The 22,050-nt window shown below is 43.3% G+C and overlaps 1 protein-coding gene across 1 annotated transcript; it reads right to left on the bottom strand.

The window, feature by feature from the left end:
- Positions 1–566: 566 nt before the first annotated feature.
- On the bottom strand, positions 567–3,107 carry LOC306794606 (zinc finger protein 503-like). The gene is made up of 2 exons (XM_079292727.1): positions 2,676–3,107; positions 567–2,111 (listed from the first exon to the last, which is right to left on the bottom strand). Exons 1-2 carry the CDS (start codon positions 2,928–2,930, stop codon positions 681–683), a joined length of 1,686 nt encoding a protein of 561 aa, XP_079148853.1. The 5' UTR covers positions 2,931–3,107; the 3' UTR covers positions 567–680.
- Positions 3,108–22,050: the final 18,943 nt, after the last annotated feature.

Raw genomic sequence — 22,050 nt, 5'->3', positions numbered from 1 at the left:
CATTTAAAAAAAAAAAAAAAAAAAACAGTTCAATATTATTGCACAGCCAAACTAGTGCCCCAGAACTGGATACAAAAATAAATGATAAATTCCTCTTATAAAAACATGATCTGATTTGACCTCACTGAAAACTAAGTGAATGTATCGAGCCTGATATGGTCCACGTGTAAAGCTGAGACCAGAAACAGTCAGAGCTGTCATAGCTTTAAAAATGACATCCATGTAAAAAAAAACGGGCTTCATGAAAGCTTTCGCTCCCCACAAAATATATCGATGACAATTCTGCTCTGATTGATTTTCCACGACCATCTTTCTGTCGTATCACTCAGCACCGGCGGCCTGCAACCCGTTTGAGTGAGGTAGGGTTACAGTAACGTTTGTTGATTCAGACTTGGTTGATTCAGCAATAAATAAATAAAATCCACATTATTTGAAAAGTCCCATTTCGATCTGCACAAAAATAACTTGTCAATGCACAGCAGGTAAACACAGCAACACTCTCTCCTGTGTAAAATAATGCACATTGAGTCTTCAAAGTTATATTATTTTTTATTTTAGTCACGCTTGAAGCTATCGCAAATAAATACACTGATCCCCACATGGATCCAGTCCCTGCATGAAGTACAATATAAAACTCATTGGGCCTAAATCTGCTTTTATAAATGTATAATTCTTTGACTCTACTGGTATCCTAAGGCCGAGGCTGTTGTCAGTCTTTGTCCATAAAAGGCGTACGGGGAATAATATGCCCCCGTGGCCGCGGGCATCGGCACCGGGGCCCCGGGTGTGTGCATGGGGCTCTTTGAATAAGGGTGATAGCGGCTGCTCAGTCCGAGGGGGTGATGGGGCCCCCTGAGGGCCAGAGTCCCGGGGCTGCCGGGACTGCCATTATGAGGCATGTGCATGTGACAAGCCATTGCAGCGGCCGCGGCGGCGTTTGCGAGAGAAGACGACCCGGGGTACCCGGATATCAACTTCTCCGTGCCGGCAAAGGCCGTGTGAGTCCGCAAGTGGCCGAGAAGCTCCTCGGAGGAGGAAAAGCGCTTATCGCAAGGTCCGTTAGCAGAAACCCAGTTACATATGTGCGGCAGGGGATCATTGGGAAGTATAAACCCGTAAGGATATAAGGGATGTCCGCTGAAAGACGGGGCCGAGTGGTGCACGCCGTGTAACGGGTGCGTCTGGTACATGAGCGGGTATCCAGACTTGAGCGCGGCAGCAGCAGCAGCCGCCGCAGAGTCATGTGCGCAGTTAGCGCTGGATGCAGCGGACAAGTGGCTCGTGCAGTGGTAGCTCAGGCAGTAGGGGTCTCGACACAGACTTGCAGACATTAGAGACGGCGGTGATGATCCAGCTAAGGGACTTGTTCCTTTGCTGCAACCCAGGGAGCTGGCAGCAGCGTACTGTGCACTTAACAGCTGGCTGCTGGATTTGGTGGGGTCAAGGGTCATTCCATGAGGGAGGAACTGCTGCGGGTAACCTGCATAGGCACCCGCCAAACTTCCGGGATAGTTAATACCAGCAGGTGGCATGGGGAAAACTGTATGACCGGGCTTGTATGGGGAAACGGGGGCCACCAGTCCAGAGCTGAGAACGGAGGATGAAGAGGTGACAGATGGAGAGTCTGATGTACCAGTCTTGGATCCAGATGTGTTCTCCTGGTGTGGGCTGCCGTCAGACGTAATTCCACTTATCCTATGGCTGCCATTATTATCTGTCGTACTGCTTTTATTGCTATCAGACTCCTTCTTTTCCTCCTTGTCCCCCGCTTTGCCGTCAGCCGGCAGAGGAGAGACTGAGGTGCAGGAGCTCGGGCTGCCTGTCCTGGGGGTGAACGGCTGGCAGGTGGCGCTAGGCACTCGGAAACTGTTTTTATCTCCACTGTGGCTGCTGCTCGAGTCCTTCTTTTCCGACGACTTTGAGTAAGGTTTGAAGCTAGATTTGTCGTCGGCTCCGATGTCGCTCATTTTTAGCGGACCGGATTTGGTCTCCTTGTCACTAGATCCATTGGAGGTCACAGAGGACAGCTTGGAGGAGGACGGCGGGTCCGGTTTGCCGATCTGAGAGCACGTTTGGGCCAAAAGAGCCAGCGGACTTTTCTTGGCATCCAGCTGCGAAATAAGACACAACATAATTAATAAGATTCACAAAAGCACGTGGACAAATTATGTTTTGTGGTAAATACGCATATCGGACTGGTACGCGTACTTTACGCATTGCGCATGAACTTATCTCGGGATAAAACTCAAAACAACGCCGTGTAAATAGGCAGCGTACACACACAGCTGATCTACATGAGATAGAAGATAGGACTGAACTGCTACATGTCGAAAATTACATTACAAACACTGAAATTAATTTGCTACAACAAGGTTATTACATTTCAAAGAGTCCAAATTCGATCATTTTAACGCAGAACCCGAAAATGTCACACATGAACTCGGATATTAGGTCTAAAAATCTAATAAGGAGAGGGCTATTACTTTACCGTATTGAATATATGTTTACATAACACATTGATTCCCCCGATTTGTCCCGACAAAAATATAGCAAACTATAATAGCGGGTTTGAGGCTTTGGAAGTGATTCAACAGTGAAACACTTTCCAGTTTGATATCGAGCGAAATGACGCCCGTGTGCGCAAAGGTTTTCACAAACACCGTGTTAGTTCTTACCTCGATGGGACTGATGGGAGTGGACGGTAAAGGCTGAAGGTACTCCGGGTGTAAAATGTGTCCTGACCGAGCGGTAAGCATTTTCAAAACCTTGATGGGGAGACGACTGGCTTGGCGAGAAGGGTCTGCAGGAGAGACTGAGTTGTGGATGAATAGCTGGCTGATCTTCACTGCGCCCCTCTCCCCCGAGGAGCCGCTCTCCCACGCTGGATTCGTGCTATTTCTCAGGACAGAGACCGTGGGCGATGTGATCATGACCCAATTCTCGTGGAAATGGTTAGGAAATACATGTGTGGGGTAAATAAAGCCACTACTCAAATTCGTCAGACGGTTAAAAGCCTTTGCCAAAGAGAAAATAAACGATGTTAAATCCTCAAAAGAGACGCGGAGTGTTGGAGCAGAATCCGTGCGTATCACAGCCGCGTTGCTTCATCCCTGGCGTCGCTCTGACAGTGTGGCTGTGGGTCCGAGAGCGGACTCGGTTTACGTAGTGTAGCAGGCAGGAGAGATCACTCCGCCTCCTCTCAAGCGGCGTCAGAATTAGTCCGCAGATCACAGCCGTTGCCGCCTCCCAATCAAAAAGAGATCCCGAGGTGAACAAGGCTCGAGTGAATGTGACACCCCCCCTCATACGTGAGTGTTTCACATTTCACCCACTCCGTGCGCTTATAATTTCGAGTTTTTACATGAGTCTTTGCGTAATTTGCGCTTCGTTGCATGCGCCGCACTTGCAGCCTGTGTGGGTTTGGGAAAAGGTGGACCAGGTTATATAAAAACGACCACAACTTCTTTTTGCCAAGTGAGGACAACATACGTGCTAATTCACACAATGTGTTCCATGAGAGTCAGACATGCTTCTTTTGCAGGGATATAGGGCAAATTGACCCCTCTGACCCAAACTACAGTGCATTTACACTCCTTTTTCGAACTTCAAGTAAGTCATTTTGAGCAAATAGTCTTTGAACACGGCAATCAGGAAACGGCAGTTCAAGCCCATCTGATTGTCTCTTTTGCAAATTTTTTCCAACGAGCAGATCATCTTTGCACCATAGTGACTCATTAAAGTAGTACTTTGACCCTAAACAAATACAACTAACTGATGGCCTTTCTGGTCAGACATTGACTCCAACGTGCACTGATAACCATCGGGGTGTTTCACATTTCAACTTTCTCCTCTCAATCATGCCGCCTGTCATCTGTCAGTTCCTTGTCCTGCACGCCATCTATCTGTCAGCTGTCTGTAGTTTTTTTTGTTTGCCTCTTCTTAGTCATATTCAGGTCAACTGCAGAGTGAATCCATGAGAAGTGGAGTGAAGAAGTGATGTGTCTCTCCCTCACTGCTCCGTCATAATTTAGGCATGTTAGTCTGCCTGGTCTGGTGAAACTCAAAACTATGATTTGTTTAATTGGAGATAAGCTGTGAGGCATTTTTGCGGCGCCCTAATTCTGCTACAGACATCTATTTAAGTATTTTTTGTCTTTTAGATTAAAAATATTCCTCCACACTCAAGCCAAAAATGATTTCTTTTTATTCCAAGAATGCTGAAAAAACCCTCTTGTGGCTGCCATTAATCATTTAAAGCTTCCACATTTCGTCCCATTGAAATAGACCCACTTATCTTATTACTCAATAGCCTATAAATGTCTTGCTGATCAGGCGAAAGTTAAACATATGCAAGTGTTTTTTGATTGATAACAGGGGTGCTGTTTTCGGCAACGGCTGTCAAGCTCTGACACAACGCTTTGAGTTATTAGGGCAGAGAAGGGCGACCATAAATTTCGACCGTCAGGCAAAAACTCCTTTATTGTGGACGTGATGGATGGCTCGCTGCGGCAGACACCAAATTCTCGGCTTTATCCTTAAATGGCTGCACATTTTTTCGCCGCCGTAATTCATTACTTTTAAACAGAAAGCTTGAAATCTCCTGCTAGTATTTCACACAAGGACACATTTATGAATCACCCGGAGTCCGTGCAAACACAACCATTTACAAGCAGGGTTGGTACCTCATGTAGGTGATTATACATAAAACAAGCCTCTATTCTGGGCTTTACGTTTCAAGATCGAGGATTAACATTTTAATTAAAGGATTTAGTCTTGTTTTTCTTTGAAAGGCCCTTAGAGCTCACATTTAGTCATGAATTCAGAAAAAAATAACTCAAACTTCTGCGAATTAGAAAAGGGGAATAAACTAAGTTACGGTTCACTGAATCCTTTTTGCAACATGCAAAGTTTCTTTATTAGGCTCACTCTATGGGCAGTTGGGTACCAATATCCCAAATGTAACATTTTCAGCCCTTAGCAATGAGGTTTTCTATTTATGAAAAATGTGTTCATTAGACACATTGTAGGTAATGGCCCTTGACAAACGTGTTCTGTTCTATTTTATTTGTTGTACAGAGTTATGCTGTGGTCCATTGACTGTCCTTATCTTTACCCTTGTCCTTAGCCAAAGAAAATACGAAATGATAAACAAAAACAAAGTGAACACAGGTTGGCAAAAACTATAAATCGTTTCCAGAATGTTAATTTAGTTCTTGAAAAGGCCAAAGTTAATATAATAATATAATAATAAATAACGACTGGATTAAAAAATAAATAACATAACAGATTATTTTTAGAAAAATGATCCGGGTCGCGACCCACCAGTTGAGAATCACTGCTTTAAGGTACCATAAATGTATGTTGGACACAGCTTCACAATTTATTGTTGGAGTTGTTCAATTATTGAAAATAATTGCAGTTAGAGTCGCAGTGACAGGAGCTGCTTTTATGGCTGTTGTATAGTGTGTTGTATAATTTAGCTCTGCAAGTAGTAGGTTACTGCAGGGTCGATTGAACAAATGCATGTATAGGATACTGTAGTTAACTCTGTTTTGAATACAATGTTGAACTTTTGTCAGTATTTTTTCTATGAAAGGATAACTGACCAAATGATGAAATGTAAAAGTGATGTTTTTGTGAACTCTGCTTTCCTTTTTCCAGACACTTTGGAGGTTCCCGGCAGCAGCGGACAGTATGAAGGTAAGTCACTTCTCTCTTATGATTATTCTCCTCTCCCGACTTGCACGTGCACATCAAAAACACCACAAAGGACATGTAACTGAAAAATGACCAAAAGCCCTCAACGTATAGCTTTGAAAAAAAAAAAAGGTCGATAAATGCTGCATTATAACGTCGAGCAAATGGAATACGAAATTCCCTCGACATGACGTGAAAATTCACCTCGTGTCAGCCGGCGCCGGGCGCGCCACGTCAGCAGCCAGACAGGCCGACTGGATCTGACAGGTAAAAAGGGGAGATGATGGTTAGAAGGTGCTATTGTTTCATGCCGCTTTCTTGACCTGTCAGGTCCTGGCGCAGAGGCCTGGATCGAGGACCTCCTTGTCACATGAAAACAGTCTTAAAAGGCCGTTATCCAGACTATGGTGATTGCTCCTGTTTAATTGATTTGCTTTGCACTGAGGCCTGTCACATTAATAATGGTTAAGTACAGCCCCAGTGTGTCACCCAGAGTGGTGTGTCTATCGGGAAATTAGCAGCCTTAACTAACTGCTGTCTGTGAAGCAAGAACTGTGTGATCATAAGAGATGCAGTTTTCATACTTAGGCCGAGACTGTGGTATTCATAATATAACTCTGTAGAAATTCAGCAGATATATATTTAACATTTTTAAAACATGCAACAGATTCTGCCACCTTAGAATATATATAAATAATGCTCCTTCTCATTATGAACTAGCATCCAGAGGAAAACGGAGAACTATGCTGACAAGTAAATGGTGTTGAGTGAATAAGACTCAGATTACGCTCTCCAGCACTTCACAGGAGCCCTTGACAGGTTGCAGTAGACGTTAAGTCTCTCTGATATTTCCATGACTGACTGACAGATTGAAATTGCTCCCATCACCTTGATAGCATGGTAATGCACCTTGCATGTGACTGTCTTTAAAGTGCAGGAAATTAGACTCCAAGTTGAGAGTCGCCTTTCAACCAAATATGACAGGAAAATAGACTGCTTGTCTTCTGCGCCCGGAGAGGGAAAAAGGGCCCCACAGAAGCTGGCACAGAATAAGAGGTTAGAGGAGAAAGTGTCAGGAAGTATTACAGATATTATGTGTTTAAGACGGGACATTTGAGATACTTAGAAGTCATACCCATTCCCCTCGACTACATCCACGATATCCCCCTCCCCTCCCCCATTTGTGTCAAATACTGTAGCGTTGACTTCATTTGCAAGCGCTCAAGTCGGAGCTGACATGAAGAACTTGCACTATCTCGCCGGAAGTCAGGCGATGGCGGCGCAGCATGACGGTGAGAGTTAGAAAAGTTGAGGTGCAGCCAAGATCGCGGCGGTGAAGGGTCTTTTTCACGTTGTCTCCTCAATTAGTTAAAGCTGGTCAGGAGTAGGAAGTAAAGCCTGTGGAGATTATATGCTGTCGTCCACTTGCCATCAGGTAGGTGAGGATCCTGGCGGGTTGTAGTCATGCTGTAGAGAGGAGTTAACTTCACCTACCCTCCCCGTTAGCACTGGAACCAATGGCTCAATTCAACCCGACAGCTGCCATGTTACTGGTACAGAACTTTGTGGAAACTTCAAGAAGCTCCTGTAAAACCTACTGTACTGTATCTACTTGTCTAGTAGCTTTAGCAAGAGAGGGGAGTGCAATCTGACTTGATTATGGCATGTGACTTCATTTAGCACATTTTTATTCCCATTAAAGCTTCCTATGATGCTTATTTTTATTGATAAATCTGTTGAAAATGGTGGAAAATTGATTGTGAGACAAAAAAAAAAAGATGTTTTAAGTCATCAAAAGACATCCGGATCAAACAGTTCCAAACTCACTTCACCAAATAAGTTTGCAAGGATATTAAACAGAAAAAGCAGCAAATCATCCCATTTGAGAAGCTGGAAATGGAGAATGTTGGAGCATTTTTAACACATTGTTTATTAAAATTGTTGTTGGTATTAAATCTCAAGTGAGACAATTGACACCACACACACACACACACACACGTTGCATCTGTTTGGCAGTCGGTGTAAAATCAACATTCTCCACGTCGACACACATGCAGCACAATATGCTGATTCCTCACATTTGCTTGTCTAGATTTAATTTATGGCGCCTAAGCCAGGGTGAAAATGTACAGGTAGCGTGTTATGACACTGGAAGCACTGCAGGTCGGGATGAATGTCTGTGATGGGCAGATTATTCAGACTAAAGTAGGCCTAAAGAATGATCTTGTCACATTTCACAGGCAGGATTAGGGATACGCGGGAGGAGCGCTTCAGTCAGGAATTAGCGTCATGTGGTCGGCTGGAGACAAGCATGCAAGGTATTCGCTGAGACAGGCTTGGACACTTACTGCTCCATTTGTCTACTTGGTGATCAAATACCGAGGTTGATGGTTATTTCTCTGTCGTTTGTGGTTTATGCGATACGTGTTCATTTGTATGCGTAAATTGTGTTCATTTGAGAGATCCAAGACATCCAGATCTAGATTAATTTAGCTTACTTTGATACAAACACCCCATGTAATTATACACACCGTATATATTTACAGTAAAGCATTAGATACACGTGATGCCATCTTGATGTGTAGCCCACAGCTGCACCTACTATATTTGTGGCTTTGCATTTTAAATGGAGGCAAGTGTGAGTGTCTTCAGGCTATCGGAATGAGCTATTACCGCGATGATTGAAGAGTGAAGGAGCGTGCGAGCTAAAAGACAAAGTAGAAGAGGTCTGACAAATGAAATCAAACTTCATAAGACCTGCCAGTGGTGTCAGTTGTTATCCATATCTCAAGCGCATTATGGCACTGCGACGCAGCGTACTGCCTTCTCATCTGTCGTCTCAGATTCATCACATTCTCGACTGTTTCTTTTAAGTCACAAGTGTCAGTGTGAAGAGGAGTCTTAATTGACAACGGAGTGGCATCGACGTGGACGGCTGCATTTATTTTGGTGCCAAGAAGGGTTGTGTTGTTTTGACGAGCTATTATTGGCAGAAGCCACTAGCAGATAGCAGTCTGCCTGGAAATGGGAAGTGACATCAGACAGAGAGGAGCTTGTCGTTGTCTTCGGGCTAGTTCAATCTCGCTGTAAGTTAGGAACAGCCTGTTGAAATGTCACTCAGCAGACTTTCTTATCTTTCGGGAGGAGTATTTCGGTGAAATTTTAGCTGAAATTATTTAGACATTTGCAGTCCGGGATTTTTCTGGTAAATTAGAGTTGTTATTATTATGCCGAACATAGAGAGCTGTCGTGAGCTTTCAGCCTTCATATGCAGTACATTTGAGATTTGTAGCCTCAAATTTGCTGCAGTGTGTCTCGACTACAGCACCAATCACATGGTCAAGTTTGCAGACGACACAACTCTGGTTGGTCTCATCACCAACAACGATGAGACCCACTATAGGAAGGAGGTCAGCCTTCTGACCACGTGGAGCAGAGACAACAACCTCCTTCTGAATAACAGCAAGACCAAGGAGATTATTGTTGACTTCCGGAGAGGCCACACTCAACACCCACCACTGACCATCAATGGTGCTGACATAGAGAGAGTGAGCAGCACCAAATTCTTGGGGGTGGACATCAGTGAGGACCTCTCGTGGACAGCCAACACAACATCACTGGCAAAGAAAGCCCAGAGGTGCCTCTACTTTCTCCGCAAACTGAAGAAGGCAAGAACACCACCACCCATCATGTGCACCTTTTACCGAGGCACCATTGAGAGCATCCTGACAAACTGCATCACTGTGTGGGGCGGAAGCTGCACTGACCACAACAGGAAAGCCCTGCAGCGCATAGTGAACACAGCTGGAAGGATCATTGGTGCCTCACTCTCCTCCCTGCAGGACATATATCACACTCGCCTCATCCGCAAAGTGACCATGATTGTGCGCGACTCCAGCCACCCCTCACACAGTCTCTTCAGCCTCCTGCCCTCTGGGAGAAGATACCGGAGCCTCCGTGCTCGCACCACCAGACTCTCAAACAGCTTCGTCCACCAGGCTGTGAGGAAGCTGAACTCTCTGAAATCTCTCCCTCCTCTCTTTTAAGACTCTCCATGTCCAACTGCTGCTAAATACAGATTGATAGCTTTTTTGTTTTTTTCTCTTATTATCTATATTTATTGTCTAAATGTTTTTCAATGTTTTTTAATCTATTGCACTGTATTCATTTTATGTTATATGTTGGACTAGAGAGAAACGTCTTTTCAACTCCCCTGTATGTTCAGTACATTGTGGAATTGACAATAAAGCGAACTTTGAACATGTTGTTTTTTTTGGGAACATTTCGCTGGAAATCTGGTTCCCTTGCATAACAGGATTTTGTTTTCTTTCTTAGTTATACTTGCTGCATGGCTTCAGGAGCAGCAATGTTGGTTTGTCTGTCAGACAGTCTGTCCACTACTTTGGTTCAGACAGAAATGCTGTATCTCAGCAACTCAACTACTCCACAAACATTACAATTCATCCTCAGGGGACCATGAATATCTTTGATGAACCCTCAATTATTCATCCAGCGCCATGCTGACATGCTAAACTAAGAGGGTGAACATGGAAAACATTATGCCTTCTTAGCATTAGCATGTTTGGCATCATCCTTGTGAGCCAGATATCTCAAAACATGAGCAAATCAACCCACAACAATCTGCCCCCATTGGCCCCTTTTGAATGGGATTTTAGGACCGAATTGCACTCACCATAACAACGAATGTAAACTGTTCTTATAACCTGCACTCTGAGCACATCTGGCATTCATAACCAGCTCATAGTAAATCAATGAGGCGTCTGTAACGTGTTGCTCAATAGAATAACTTCTTAATCATAATGTTCTCCTTTCATATTCACTCAGGAGTACAGTGCAAATAAATAGCTCTGGGTGCAGTGTATCTTACTGCACATTGATCATGTGCACGAGACCCCAGGCAACGATGCACAAAAGAAAAATGTCTTCCTTATTTTCACTCATCCGAGGCTCCGTGCAGCCCTTAATAGACGGAATCAGAATGTCTGCTGTGGTGTTGCAGGCTTTATGAGACCATTACCGCTTTTTATTGTGTATCCCTGGACTAATGGCTTTCTGTAGTCGCTGTGATTTACAGCCTGTCAGCTTTGTGGCCGTCCATTAGAACGGGAGGTTGACATCAAGCCAGTGGTTGAAGTACCCTCTGTTAAATACAAGGAAGTCATGTCTCACACATACACGAGGCTCCTAAAACCTCTATTCCAAAATGCATTCATGGCTGCTTGTTTTTGTCTTTTCACATGCGGCCCCTCTCCTTCCTGGGCAGTTATATCGAGTCAGTTGCTGCAGACAAATGCTGCACTGTTCCTGATGTCTGCATTACAAGGAAAAATAAAAGGCCGTCAAATCCATTAGCATGCATTAAATCTAATGTGTGGAATCATCTGCATTAAACTTGAAGCAACTTTATGGTTGCTTTGTTATAGTGCATAAACTGTGGTCCCACATCCTTAGATATTAGTTTCTCATTAGGATTTTATTTTCAGCTTTGATTTTGTGATGTGTTATAACATACAATAACATTGTTGTTGCTCTGAAATATAGTTCGGGAGGATTTTTTCCTTTGATTAGACGGAGGGGCTGTGTAGATTTGGCAGAGAGAGATGAAAGTCTGAAATTAGATGCCGATAAGTTCGGCCAAATCAGGGCTCTGTCCAAAAATAAAAACCACAAATATCGGAGATGAAAATGTGGAATTTACCTGCAATGTGTTACCTGCCTGGCAGGATGAGCACATGCAGACAAACAGGAAGGAATGTTTCATTTAAAGGGGATAGTAAATGGATCACCATACAAAAAAATCCACCTCAGACTTTTATCTCTGTTGGCTCTTGTATGACCTTTCATACGCCATATTTTTTGCATACAGCTGGACTAACTCTAAATCCTCCTGAACCGCAGGACAGTGCTCCTACCAAAGATAATCTGTCCTGAATCTTCCATAAACCTCACTTTATTAGCTCATACACAAGGATCATCCACGGGGAATTAAAGCAATCCGTGACAATTTAACTTTCTTCAGATGTTCTGAAAGGAAATGGCGTCGTATGAAACCCGCTCTACATTTGCTGTACGTGATACAAAATAGGGGAAATCTAAAAGCACAGATTCCCTGAAATTATTTCGCTGTCTGTCTAATTGTCCGCGGTGCATCAGGGCCACAGGCGGGGTAAGGCAGGTGATCCCTGACGGGGGTGGAGCCGGTCCTGCTTCACATAAAATCAATTCTGGCCTTTGGTGTTGGCAAGCCAGCGGGGTTGGGGGGCGAGGAGGGGAAACGCATGTCTGACACCTCCTGACTTTTTCATGAGGTGGTGTTTGAAGTTTTAAACCCTCACAGAGGATTCTTGGGGCGATGAATATAAAAGAAGGTGCAGCTTAAAGCGCAGGCGTATTATCATCAATGAAGACCTTTACCCAGTGTGATGAGGACAGTCAATGGATTTGATTTTTATGCACCTCAGTGAGTAGTCCTGCAAGAATTGCTAACAGTAATACACCCTTCAAAAGCTATTTTTTTTATTTGAACATCGGCGTAATGGTTCTTTAATAATGGCATGTGTTTTCATTTATGATGGACGCTCTTTCATTATAAGCTGCTCTTAAGTCGCCCTTGTCTCGAGCGGTTCTGTTCACGCGCTGCGGTGGGCACAAAGAAGAGGAGCGTGACCTCAAAGCATCTTTTGTTGCAGAGGCAGTGGAGGGTGGTGGCTGTGCTTCATGTGATGGGGTGAGGAGTTGTGGTAGGTGCTGAGGAGGGTGGGCCGACAATGACGAGCTTGAGTTCTGCAGTCCTGGTGGTCCTGTCTTTCAGCTGCTGTTGTAATAACTCTGTAATAATGTTCACCTCTGACTATACGAGTGTTTGATGTGTATTTGTGTGACTGAAGTCTTGGATATCTCCACCTTTTAGATACACTACACTTCTAAAAACTTCAGTTCATCTATGCCATAGAGATCCATTCTTGTCCAAAAACGATTAAATGCACATCAGTGATCCTCATCGTTGCACTGGGGGACATCGTCCTTCATTACCAAGAACACGGGCATTCATATTGACACTCACTGGGCACCAGATGTTTATTAGTCGGCGGCGGAAAATGGTTCCCAACAAAGGAGTACTTCTGTTTGCTTAACATTTGCTAAAAACTACATGTGCCTCGCTGTGAAACCAGATGTCATTTGAAAGGAGATGGACTAATTCACTGCTGCTTTTGGTCTTGAATGTTGTAGAGTAATGCCAGACCCATTCTTTGGGTGCAGAAAAAATAACTTTGAATCCATTGGTTCAATGTAAATGTGGAAGAACTGCTAATTTTTGAAAATGTTTTCCCCCCATACTTTCAAACAAACCACAACCAATATTTACCTCAATCAAATAGGATTCATGAGCTCATTGGATGAGTGTAGTAAATGAATTAAGTGGTAGAAACAAAATGCATCCTAAGCTCTCAGAAGATGCACATTCCTCTCGTTTTTGTCTGTTTAACCCAGTAAACAGACAAGAAATATTTGCTAATGGTGTTTTTGTTTTTCCAACCTCACAGTAAGTGACGCACATTACATTGAACAGTGCTCCAAATCCAAAAGAGTGTCATTCGCTGGCTTCCTCTAACAGATGCTGGTGCTCGTCTCAGGGAAGTGCAATGTCCTGGATCCAGTGGCACTGCCATATAACTGCTGTATAAATAGATTCCCATGACAGAGCCATTCATCTCCAGCCATGAACACATCAACATGAACAGACAGCTCACTGAGACCTCTGCGCTTGTTAGGGCAAGATCAGCAGTCCAGATGCCCAATATGTAAACTTGTGAAGGGAAGATGAATTCATCTGTCATCCCTGCCTTTGACAGTAGTTATAAATCTGGTTTAGCTGTTGAGCAGGGGCCATGAAGAAGGGCAGTTTGACATTAAGATTTCAAAGGAGTGATATCAAGAGGACTAACTCGTGACTCACAGCCTGCCACACTTGGGTCAAAAGTTCTTGTGCGGTGTACCGTGCCTGTTTGCTGTGATGTTTTGAAACTTTGGGACAAAAAAAAAGGCTTCTACTCGTCTCTTCTTCCTTGTGTTGGTTTCAAAATGGTGACACAATCATGTGAGGCACAGCGTGTCAAAGGAGCTATTTACTGGTAGATGGATGGGAACAGACGATACGAGGTGGTCACATCCTGTGACCATCTGCACAGGAGTCATGCTCGTTATTCAGATCGGACACAGATGCTCGGGCATAACATGAGCCCCGATGCAGATATTTGCACGCGTAGCAAAATGTTTAGTGCCACATTTCACGGCATGTCAAGTTGATTCTAACGTGCCAGCGTTTTCTACAGGTTCATTTGTGGTTTTTTTGCCAAATAACTTTCTTCTTTTCTTGATATGAACTCCCTTCTTTTCCTGCTTCATCCCCTTAGAAGTTCAGCTTTGTCAATGTGAACTCGCAGTATTTTATTTGATTGGAAATGAGCTTCATCCTCCTCAGAGCTTCTAATTTTAAGCCTTGCACCGCTGTAGGTTGTAGCAACATCAACATTTTCCTGTGTTTGGAACATTGACTTTTTTCTCTTCAACTAAACCTATCAGAGGGTTGAAGAAACTCTGAGGCATTTGCTGACACTGAAATGACTCTGTGCGTAACACACTGCTTTAAGATGCTTAAGGTGGGGGATAAAATGTCACACCACATTAAACAGCTAAATGACCTGATCACAGCTCTGTGTAGGTGTAGCGTGGGTAGGAGGGGCGACACGCGATGATGAATCTCTTCCTTTGAAGCCCTTTTCTTTTCATCGTGTCTGTGTTGCTTTCACTTGGATGAAACCGCACTCTTTGTATGGTAAACAGGACGGTTCAGTGACGAGAACAAAGAGTGTTCTTAAAGGGAGTCTATTGTTACTGCACATGGATGTCAACTGGAAGGACTCCGAATACACTGAGCAGTCCTATTTACTTACAGAGTTTATAATGTAGTCGGCTGCAGTGTAGGAAAGTGTGTATTTACCCAAAGACTGTACGTGTGCTTGAGGACTTAATACATATACAATCACAGCATTTCAAAGAATTTCTTTCTTTAATATTTATCTTCACTAGTTTTGCGCTCCTATTTTGCAAATATAAAGGCCAAATAATAATAGTAATTTGCAGTAACGTCTATTATTAACTCTTAATAAAGTACATTTCAGTGGTCTCCTCTCCCTGGTAAATTCCCATACATTACAGTACAAAGTAAGTCACAACGTACAGCTGACTTAAGTGAACTTAATTACGTTAATGATGGCATCAATTACTCTACGAGTGCGGCTTGGCCACTGTGGTGCATTTTCCCAGAGCCATGGCACGGAAGACGGTGGGAATTCTGACTTGTCAAAGCGTCTCGGGCCAGAAGCAGGATTAATGACCGCCTGCCTACATCCAAGGTCCTTCAGCAGTAATGCAAGCAGAATCTGACTCTATGATCTCAGCAGCGGTATGCAACATGCCAAAACGACCTGCTTTTGACAGATTGCCTCTCTGCAGTAATATCTTAAGCACGTTCGTTCTCTCAAATGTGGCATTGCATGCCTCCCACACCACCACAAAAGAGGAGCAATGACTTCTTTCCACCTCCGCTGAGCATATATCTTAGTACATATTTCCCTGCTTTGACTTATCTGAGTTAAAATCGCTTTTTAGTTCACAAAATCTGCTTTTGTTGGCCTTATCACTTCACCTGCTGTTGACAGGTGTTGGGGAAATGAAATGTTTTGAATAAAAGATGTAATATTCATCTCTTTCAGCTTTGCAGTGTAGACTTAAACAAATGCTGTTGGAGAATCACGCTACAGATGTCTTCAGGGCGGTTTGAGCTGCTTTGTTGTGTTAGCCTCCAGGCCTTTTGCAGGAGTGAATCCCACTGCGGTTCTCCTCTCTCTCATTCTCTCGGTTGATAGTTCGTGTCCAGCCTCGGGACAGAGGGACTCCTATGTGCTGCTCCGCGGTGGGTTGTGTTCTCTGGAGCAGTTAAAGGCCTGGCAGCTCCACCCCATGACTGTCCAAACACAGTTGACTCGCGGCATCCACATCAAAGAGAGCTCTTTGCGAAGCCCATTGGAAAGTTAACCACGGGGTGCTGAGCTTATTTATTTATTTTCCTCTTATAAAACTGTCTGGCTTCAGAAAAAAAAAAACGAAAACTAAAAAAACAATTCACCCATTAGTGTTTGTAATCGACGGCACAAGGCTGTATTTGAAGAGACTGTATTTGACAGGGCACCCGGTTGCACTCAACTCGTCTGGATCCAGTCGAAAGCAAGACTCAGAAACGAGTAACGAGAAACGACATGTTGATGAAAGATCATTTCAGTTTGCTCCTCAGCGGCGCTCACAACGGACATGTCTGAGTGAAGTGAACTTTGCCGGCAATGTGTGTTTTACAGCGCACACACTGCAATCACTAATTCATCCTGCCTTGAGGTCCTTTCACATTGACGTTCGAGGGTAGATGCTGTGTGAAAATGTAAATAAACGTTAGAGGAGCTTTGGGTCAGTGTGGGATGAAATTTATAGTTTTGGCATTTACTCTGCAGTCGTCATTCATCCCCCTGTCGAGAGCAGAGGCCTTGATCACCGGAGCCTCCGTTGGCCCTCAGATGACCCACAGCCTATCTGACCAGCTGTGGTTCAGATGCCTCAGTCTGAGATGTTCACATTACTGTAATAACCGAGACCATTAACCCCTTCTGCACTGCAACAGCCTCAACGCAAAGTCATCTCTTTGTCACTGTTTTATTCCAGCGCTGGCAGGAAATGCTTTTGAGAACGTTCATTTCGGTCTTTGGAGTAAACATGAAAGGGTACATTACCAAAAACATATTTCCTTCTTAAAGCAAAGCTTTGGTTTCACTGTAGTCTGGTGTGTCGGCAGAAAACTCAGACCCTGATATCTTGAAACCCCGGCACATAAAAACAAAACTAACACAACTATCTGCATACCACTAGAGTAAATTACATCTTTATGGGGATTCGGGTGAACCAACCCTTTAAAGAGAAAATAAGCGTACATTTTAATGGCTTTGGCAGCTCCTCCAAACTCTACAGGGTATGTGCACTCTGCAACAGAATGTACAGCCCTGTAAAAGCCAAATGAAAGTCTAATAATGGGAAGGTGGCCTCCAAGCAAAGTGCCAATTATTTTAAATTGCTCCATTAGAGTCAGAAATCACAACTGTCATGTTAGCATTTGGACATAACTGCTCACTGCTGGTGGTTGGGCTTCATGTGGGTGTAACTGTAGTGTAATAAACACACGTAGACATAACCTCATAAAACAAATAATTTTGTTTGCTGACTGCTTGCCATAACACATACCGTACTTTCCGGACTATAGAGTGCACCGGTATATAGGCCGCACCAGCTGATTTTTAAAAGAAAAAAGAATTTGTACACAGGTAAGCCGCACTGGTCTATAAGCTGCAGGTGTCCCCGTTGAACAGCAAGATGCTTTCAACAGTACTAAAGTTGTCTTCTATGAACATCATAACATGTCGCTAGCTTCTAAGCTAATTTTAACATTACGGCCAATGGGGAAATGCTAACCGCGATTAGCATTAGCGAATATATAATATATCTTTGTACATCTTTTCATGCAGACATACTTGCATTACAGACTAAGGTCTCTCAAGGCTACCAAACGAAAAACAATGAGGCAATAACTGTTGTTGCTCATAGCTCTGAATAGCTGTTGTGCTAGCAGCAACTGGCCAAGCCAGTTAGCCGTAAATGCTATTCAGAGCTATGAGCAGAGAAGATCAGCTTTTTCTCAAGTCTGCCAGTGGATCCTAACAGCCCGGAACAGTGTGAAAGAATCCACCATCACCAACGGGTTCTGAAAGGCTGGGATACTATGAGATTAAGGGGACAGTGCAATGAGGAGGACAACACAAGCTCAAGGGCGGATTTGCCCCGGTTCATGATGTGGTGTGTTCAAGGACCCAAATGCAGACTCGTTTTTTTTTTTTTTAAACAATTCTACAAAACTTGTTCTACAAAACATTTATTTCTCTCACTCAAAAACACGCACACAAAAAAACTCTTGAACAAGTTTTGTAGAACAAGTTTTGTAGAACTGGGAAAAAAACTGGAAAAAACGAGTGACAGGTGAGTGCTCCAGCTATTAATTTGTGTAGGGCCACCTACTTTAATTGGTCTTAATCTGGAGTGAGTGGCTTTGATCTCTCTGACAGTTTGACTGCATTAGCAGGAGTGTGCAGGCTAATCCTTTGCGTAGCTTGTTCTTTTGGCGCAGTCAGAGGCCTGTCCAGCGATAATATGTCAGCTGAGGGATAAGCCCTCATCAAACAACAAGGTCTAAGCTTCTGGAAAATGGGGGTTGAAGGGCCACCATCATGCAGTGCCTCAGACAAAGATGGAGATGTGAAATAACTCCGGCTTGCAGTTCGTAAGCGTTGGATTAAACCCCAAGAGGGACATTTTCAAGGTTTGTGTCCTTTCATGCAAACTTGTTGTTTCGGCATCTTATGTCCTGTGACCGACCACTCGTTGCTCTACGTAAGGGGTCTCAAATCAGCAGACAAAGCACAACTCTTTTGAACAAACGTACCCACTCACATCTGAAATGATGACACAGTATGATCAGAGTCCTGACACATGAATTCACTGTCCAACAATGATGTTAACGGAGAAAATAGAGCTGAAACAAGTGGTTTAATAACCACAGATAAAGTCCACGCTCACTGATTTATCTTTTTAGAAGACAAAAATATTACATTGTGACTTTTTTATTGACATCATTTCACACCTGAATGAACTGAATTTAAAGCTGCAGGACAATTCAGTGAAATTAGTTTTTCTAAAATGAATTACTTTATTTTAAGATGCACATTTTTGAAAAGCTTTCTGTTGTATCAGTTATTCTTTAATCCAGACATTATTGTACTTGAAATGAGAAGAACATTTATTTATGTATTTCTATGTATTATTTATAATCCATCCAGTTAAATTTGTAAAGATTCAGATTTGACATACACACACGCTGAAAGTTGTCTCTCAGCAAGAAAGTCAAGTTGAGCAGAAAGATTTGTGAAAAATCACGAAAGTAAACCAAATTTATTGTAACTCTTCCTTTTCCCGTTTGTCATTTTGTGACCCCTCAGATTCATTTTTTGATCCCTTTGAAGGTCCCACCCCCTGTTGGGCATCATTGTGTTAACAGACATTTAAAAGGTCTCGTGCTTTTACAATCGGCTACGGTAAAATACCCACATTTGGGTTGTCAAACAAATGCTGTATAATATGTCGTATTTTATTATATTTAAGGTGTAATCTGCTTTAGCTAACTGTTCTCAGCTCACTGCCTCGACACACTGGAGGCCACATGTAAGTGGTCATCTGGTTTCATTTCTATCTGGGGCCATTTGGCCGATCTGCCATCCATCACAAAATAGCTAAAATATTCGGCAAACCAGGTACACCATTGGAAGGTGACTCGCCAGTCATGTGCACAAGGTAAAGATTAATCAAATGTCATGTGTACTATCACCAGCTGGCAGCACCAGCCTCTAAGCCTTTGAGTGAGTAAGTCCACAGAGAGGCCTGTGGCACAGCTGAGTTTGTCTTGTAAAAGTGCAGCTGTCCAAGACATGACAGCTACAGCATTAGCAGGGCCATTAAGAGGTGTAGAACATTTCCAGGGAAACCATTTGAAAAATGACAACCCCCGGCGCTGCTGAGATATTAATTATACGCAACACCCGTGGAAAGTAAGCCAAAACAGTTGGTAAGACAAAAGACGCCTCGTTTCCCGCAAGATGCCCCGTTTCTGCATCCAGCATTTAATAAGAAACAAACAGAAGAAGTTGTGAGGGGAAAAAACATGTTTTTTAACTATTGCCAGCAGCAAACCGTCTTGAAACACAGACGACAGGAGAAATGACTAACCAGCGGCGTGCTTTGCAAAATGAATCAAAAACTCAACAATTTGTGAGGAAAAGAGCTTTAAAGCAGCCTTTTCTTAAACAAACTGTTCTCACAAAAAAAATAGATGCAAAATGAGTTTCTCCTGGGAGTGCTTCGGTGCAGAAATTCCAATTTATTGTAATGTTGTCGTAGAGTACAAGATCTCTAGAATGAAAAGCAGGAAAATGTACAATTTGTACACCAACTTGAACGATGCTTAAAAGATATTGCTGCTGCTGCTGTGTGTAAGAAAAATAACATTCCAGGACTTTCACTGCACTGTAAAGACTCATTGTGGGTTAGAATTTGCAGCAGATCAATATAAAAATCACTTGGTTAATAAATTCAAGACTCCAGGAAAAACCACATGCATTCACAGTTTTAACAAATTCCAACATCCCTAGCTGATACGCTGTTATAAAGACATCTGGATGCTGCAGATGTGCAGTTTCCCTTTACTCTGTATTGGTATTGATCCCCTGGCTGTTAATTCTTCTGACGGCATTTGCCATTTTAAGAGCGTAGGAAATCTGTAAAGGAAAATACAACATGCTTGTCGGGTATATGTGATAAAAGAAGAGCTCAGGTGTGCAGGCTGTAAATTTGACGTACATATTTTGGGTAAAAGATGAGTCGTACGGTCATAAATCGGCCTCGTAAAGCAGCTCTCGGCTTGCTCTGTGATGTTATGAAAGAAGAGAAGTAGAGGTCAGGAGTAAGCTGAACTTGTTTGGGCCCTGCAGGACGTGGACACAATGTTCCCATCACAGGATAAAGCTTAAACCTTTTATATCGGAGATATTTTCATGCCTTTTTTAATGCAGAAAGCAGTTTCATAATGAGTAAATCTGCCAGTAGTGTTAATTGGGGTTTAATTTGCCATGTTTTCAGTAACTTGAACGCTTTAACAAGGATCCAACAAGGTGCCCCCTAATTAAAACCCTAAGTCCCCGAGAGTGTTATAATTCCCACAGGAATAGTCCATTAATTGGTCATAACTAAACCCTGCGTAGAGTTAATTACAGCAATGGTGGTGAGCCTGGTCTGGCTAGTTTAAACTGTAAAAATATCTCCTGTAAAGGAGCTATTTCCTGTCCCCTTCTCAAGGGAACGAGGGGAACTGATGATGGCCACATAATGTCTATTCACAGAGCCTCATAAATAAGGAGCTGCCCCCGAGTGCAAACTATGTTTATTATAGCCGCCTGAACCTCCGTGCCAGCCCTTGGAGTTACTTATGCAGATAAATGCAGCACCATTCATCATCACCTCTATTCATAAATAGCCAATAACTCATCTCTCTCCATATGGAAGATTAGACCTTGGAAGTGTGAGTTAAGCACAGGAAGTATTCTGTTCATGAGAAACACGAGTGATCGCACACACGGCCATCTCCCCTTTCCTCATTATATCTTATTCTACATGTCATTTCTCCGCTCAGCGATCGTCTACGAGGCCCATAACGTATCGTACGCGAAGCTTCTTGGTGGTATGCTGACTGAGAGCAGATGAGGTGTGGTTTTTATCCTTCTTTGTCTTACTGTAGTGTGGTGGTTTGCAGAGAAGAGGCCACAGAGGTGCATAGACTGATGAGAAGGGATGATATATGTAGCGCCTGTGTCCCAGCTCTCCTCTGGCCCATTGTCATTAATCACGGCCATTAGACTCCCCCTCCACCGCCGCTCTCCTTGTCTGCGCCCAGCCATCACAGCCTCCCTTTTGTCTCATATCCATAAAGGGAAAGGCCGTATACCTTCACCTCGCCTTCCACCGCAGAGATACAGGGATGCTAGCATGTGTTCTGGGGAATTAAAAGTTCTAATTTATCTCATTATGGCATCGTAGACATTTTGGTACTCTCCTGCAGAGGTGTTTGATTCTAAAGTTTATCCTTCTGCAGGCTTTTCTTCCTCGCCGATCCACAACTATGCGGTGATTTCCTATTTTATCTTAGAAGTAAGTGGAATGGTTTTAATCTCAGCGTTCACATTATCATCGCCTTGTCTCCGCGAGCTAATCAGCAGTCAGCGTTGCTCCCTTTTCTTTAGCTCAGTCTTCACATCGTTAAGTCTCTTCCCCCGTCCTCCATGTCATCAAACCCAAGAGGTCTGATATGACATGTGTGAACTGAAATGTGAAAGCAATTCATATCACTTTCCAAGGGCTTAGAATGTTTGATTTGCATAACTAGAGAAAATGATATTAGATGGGCATATTGATTTAATTTCATCCTAGAGCGCTGTTAATTATGGTATCATAAAAGTGTCATCTCTTTATTATCGTGTTCAGAACAGGGGTTGATGGCTGGTGTTGGCGAAGTACTCGCAATGCTTACAGGAAGGCTATCATCATGATTTTGTTTTGCATAATTTTACATTA

The sequence above is a fragment of the Melanostigma gelatinosum genome (assembly GCF_949748355.1).
Source record: "Melanostigma gelatinosum genome assembly, chromosome: 21".
Lineage (NCBI taxonomy): Eukaryota > Metazoa > Chordata > Actinopteri > Perciformes > Zoarcidae > Melanostigma > Melanostigma gelatinosum.
Note: the sequence above shows the minus strand (reverse complement) of the source record. Positions and strands in the feature narration are given on the sequence as shown.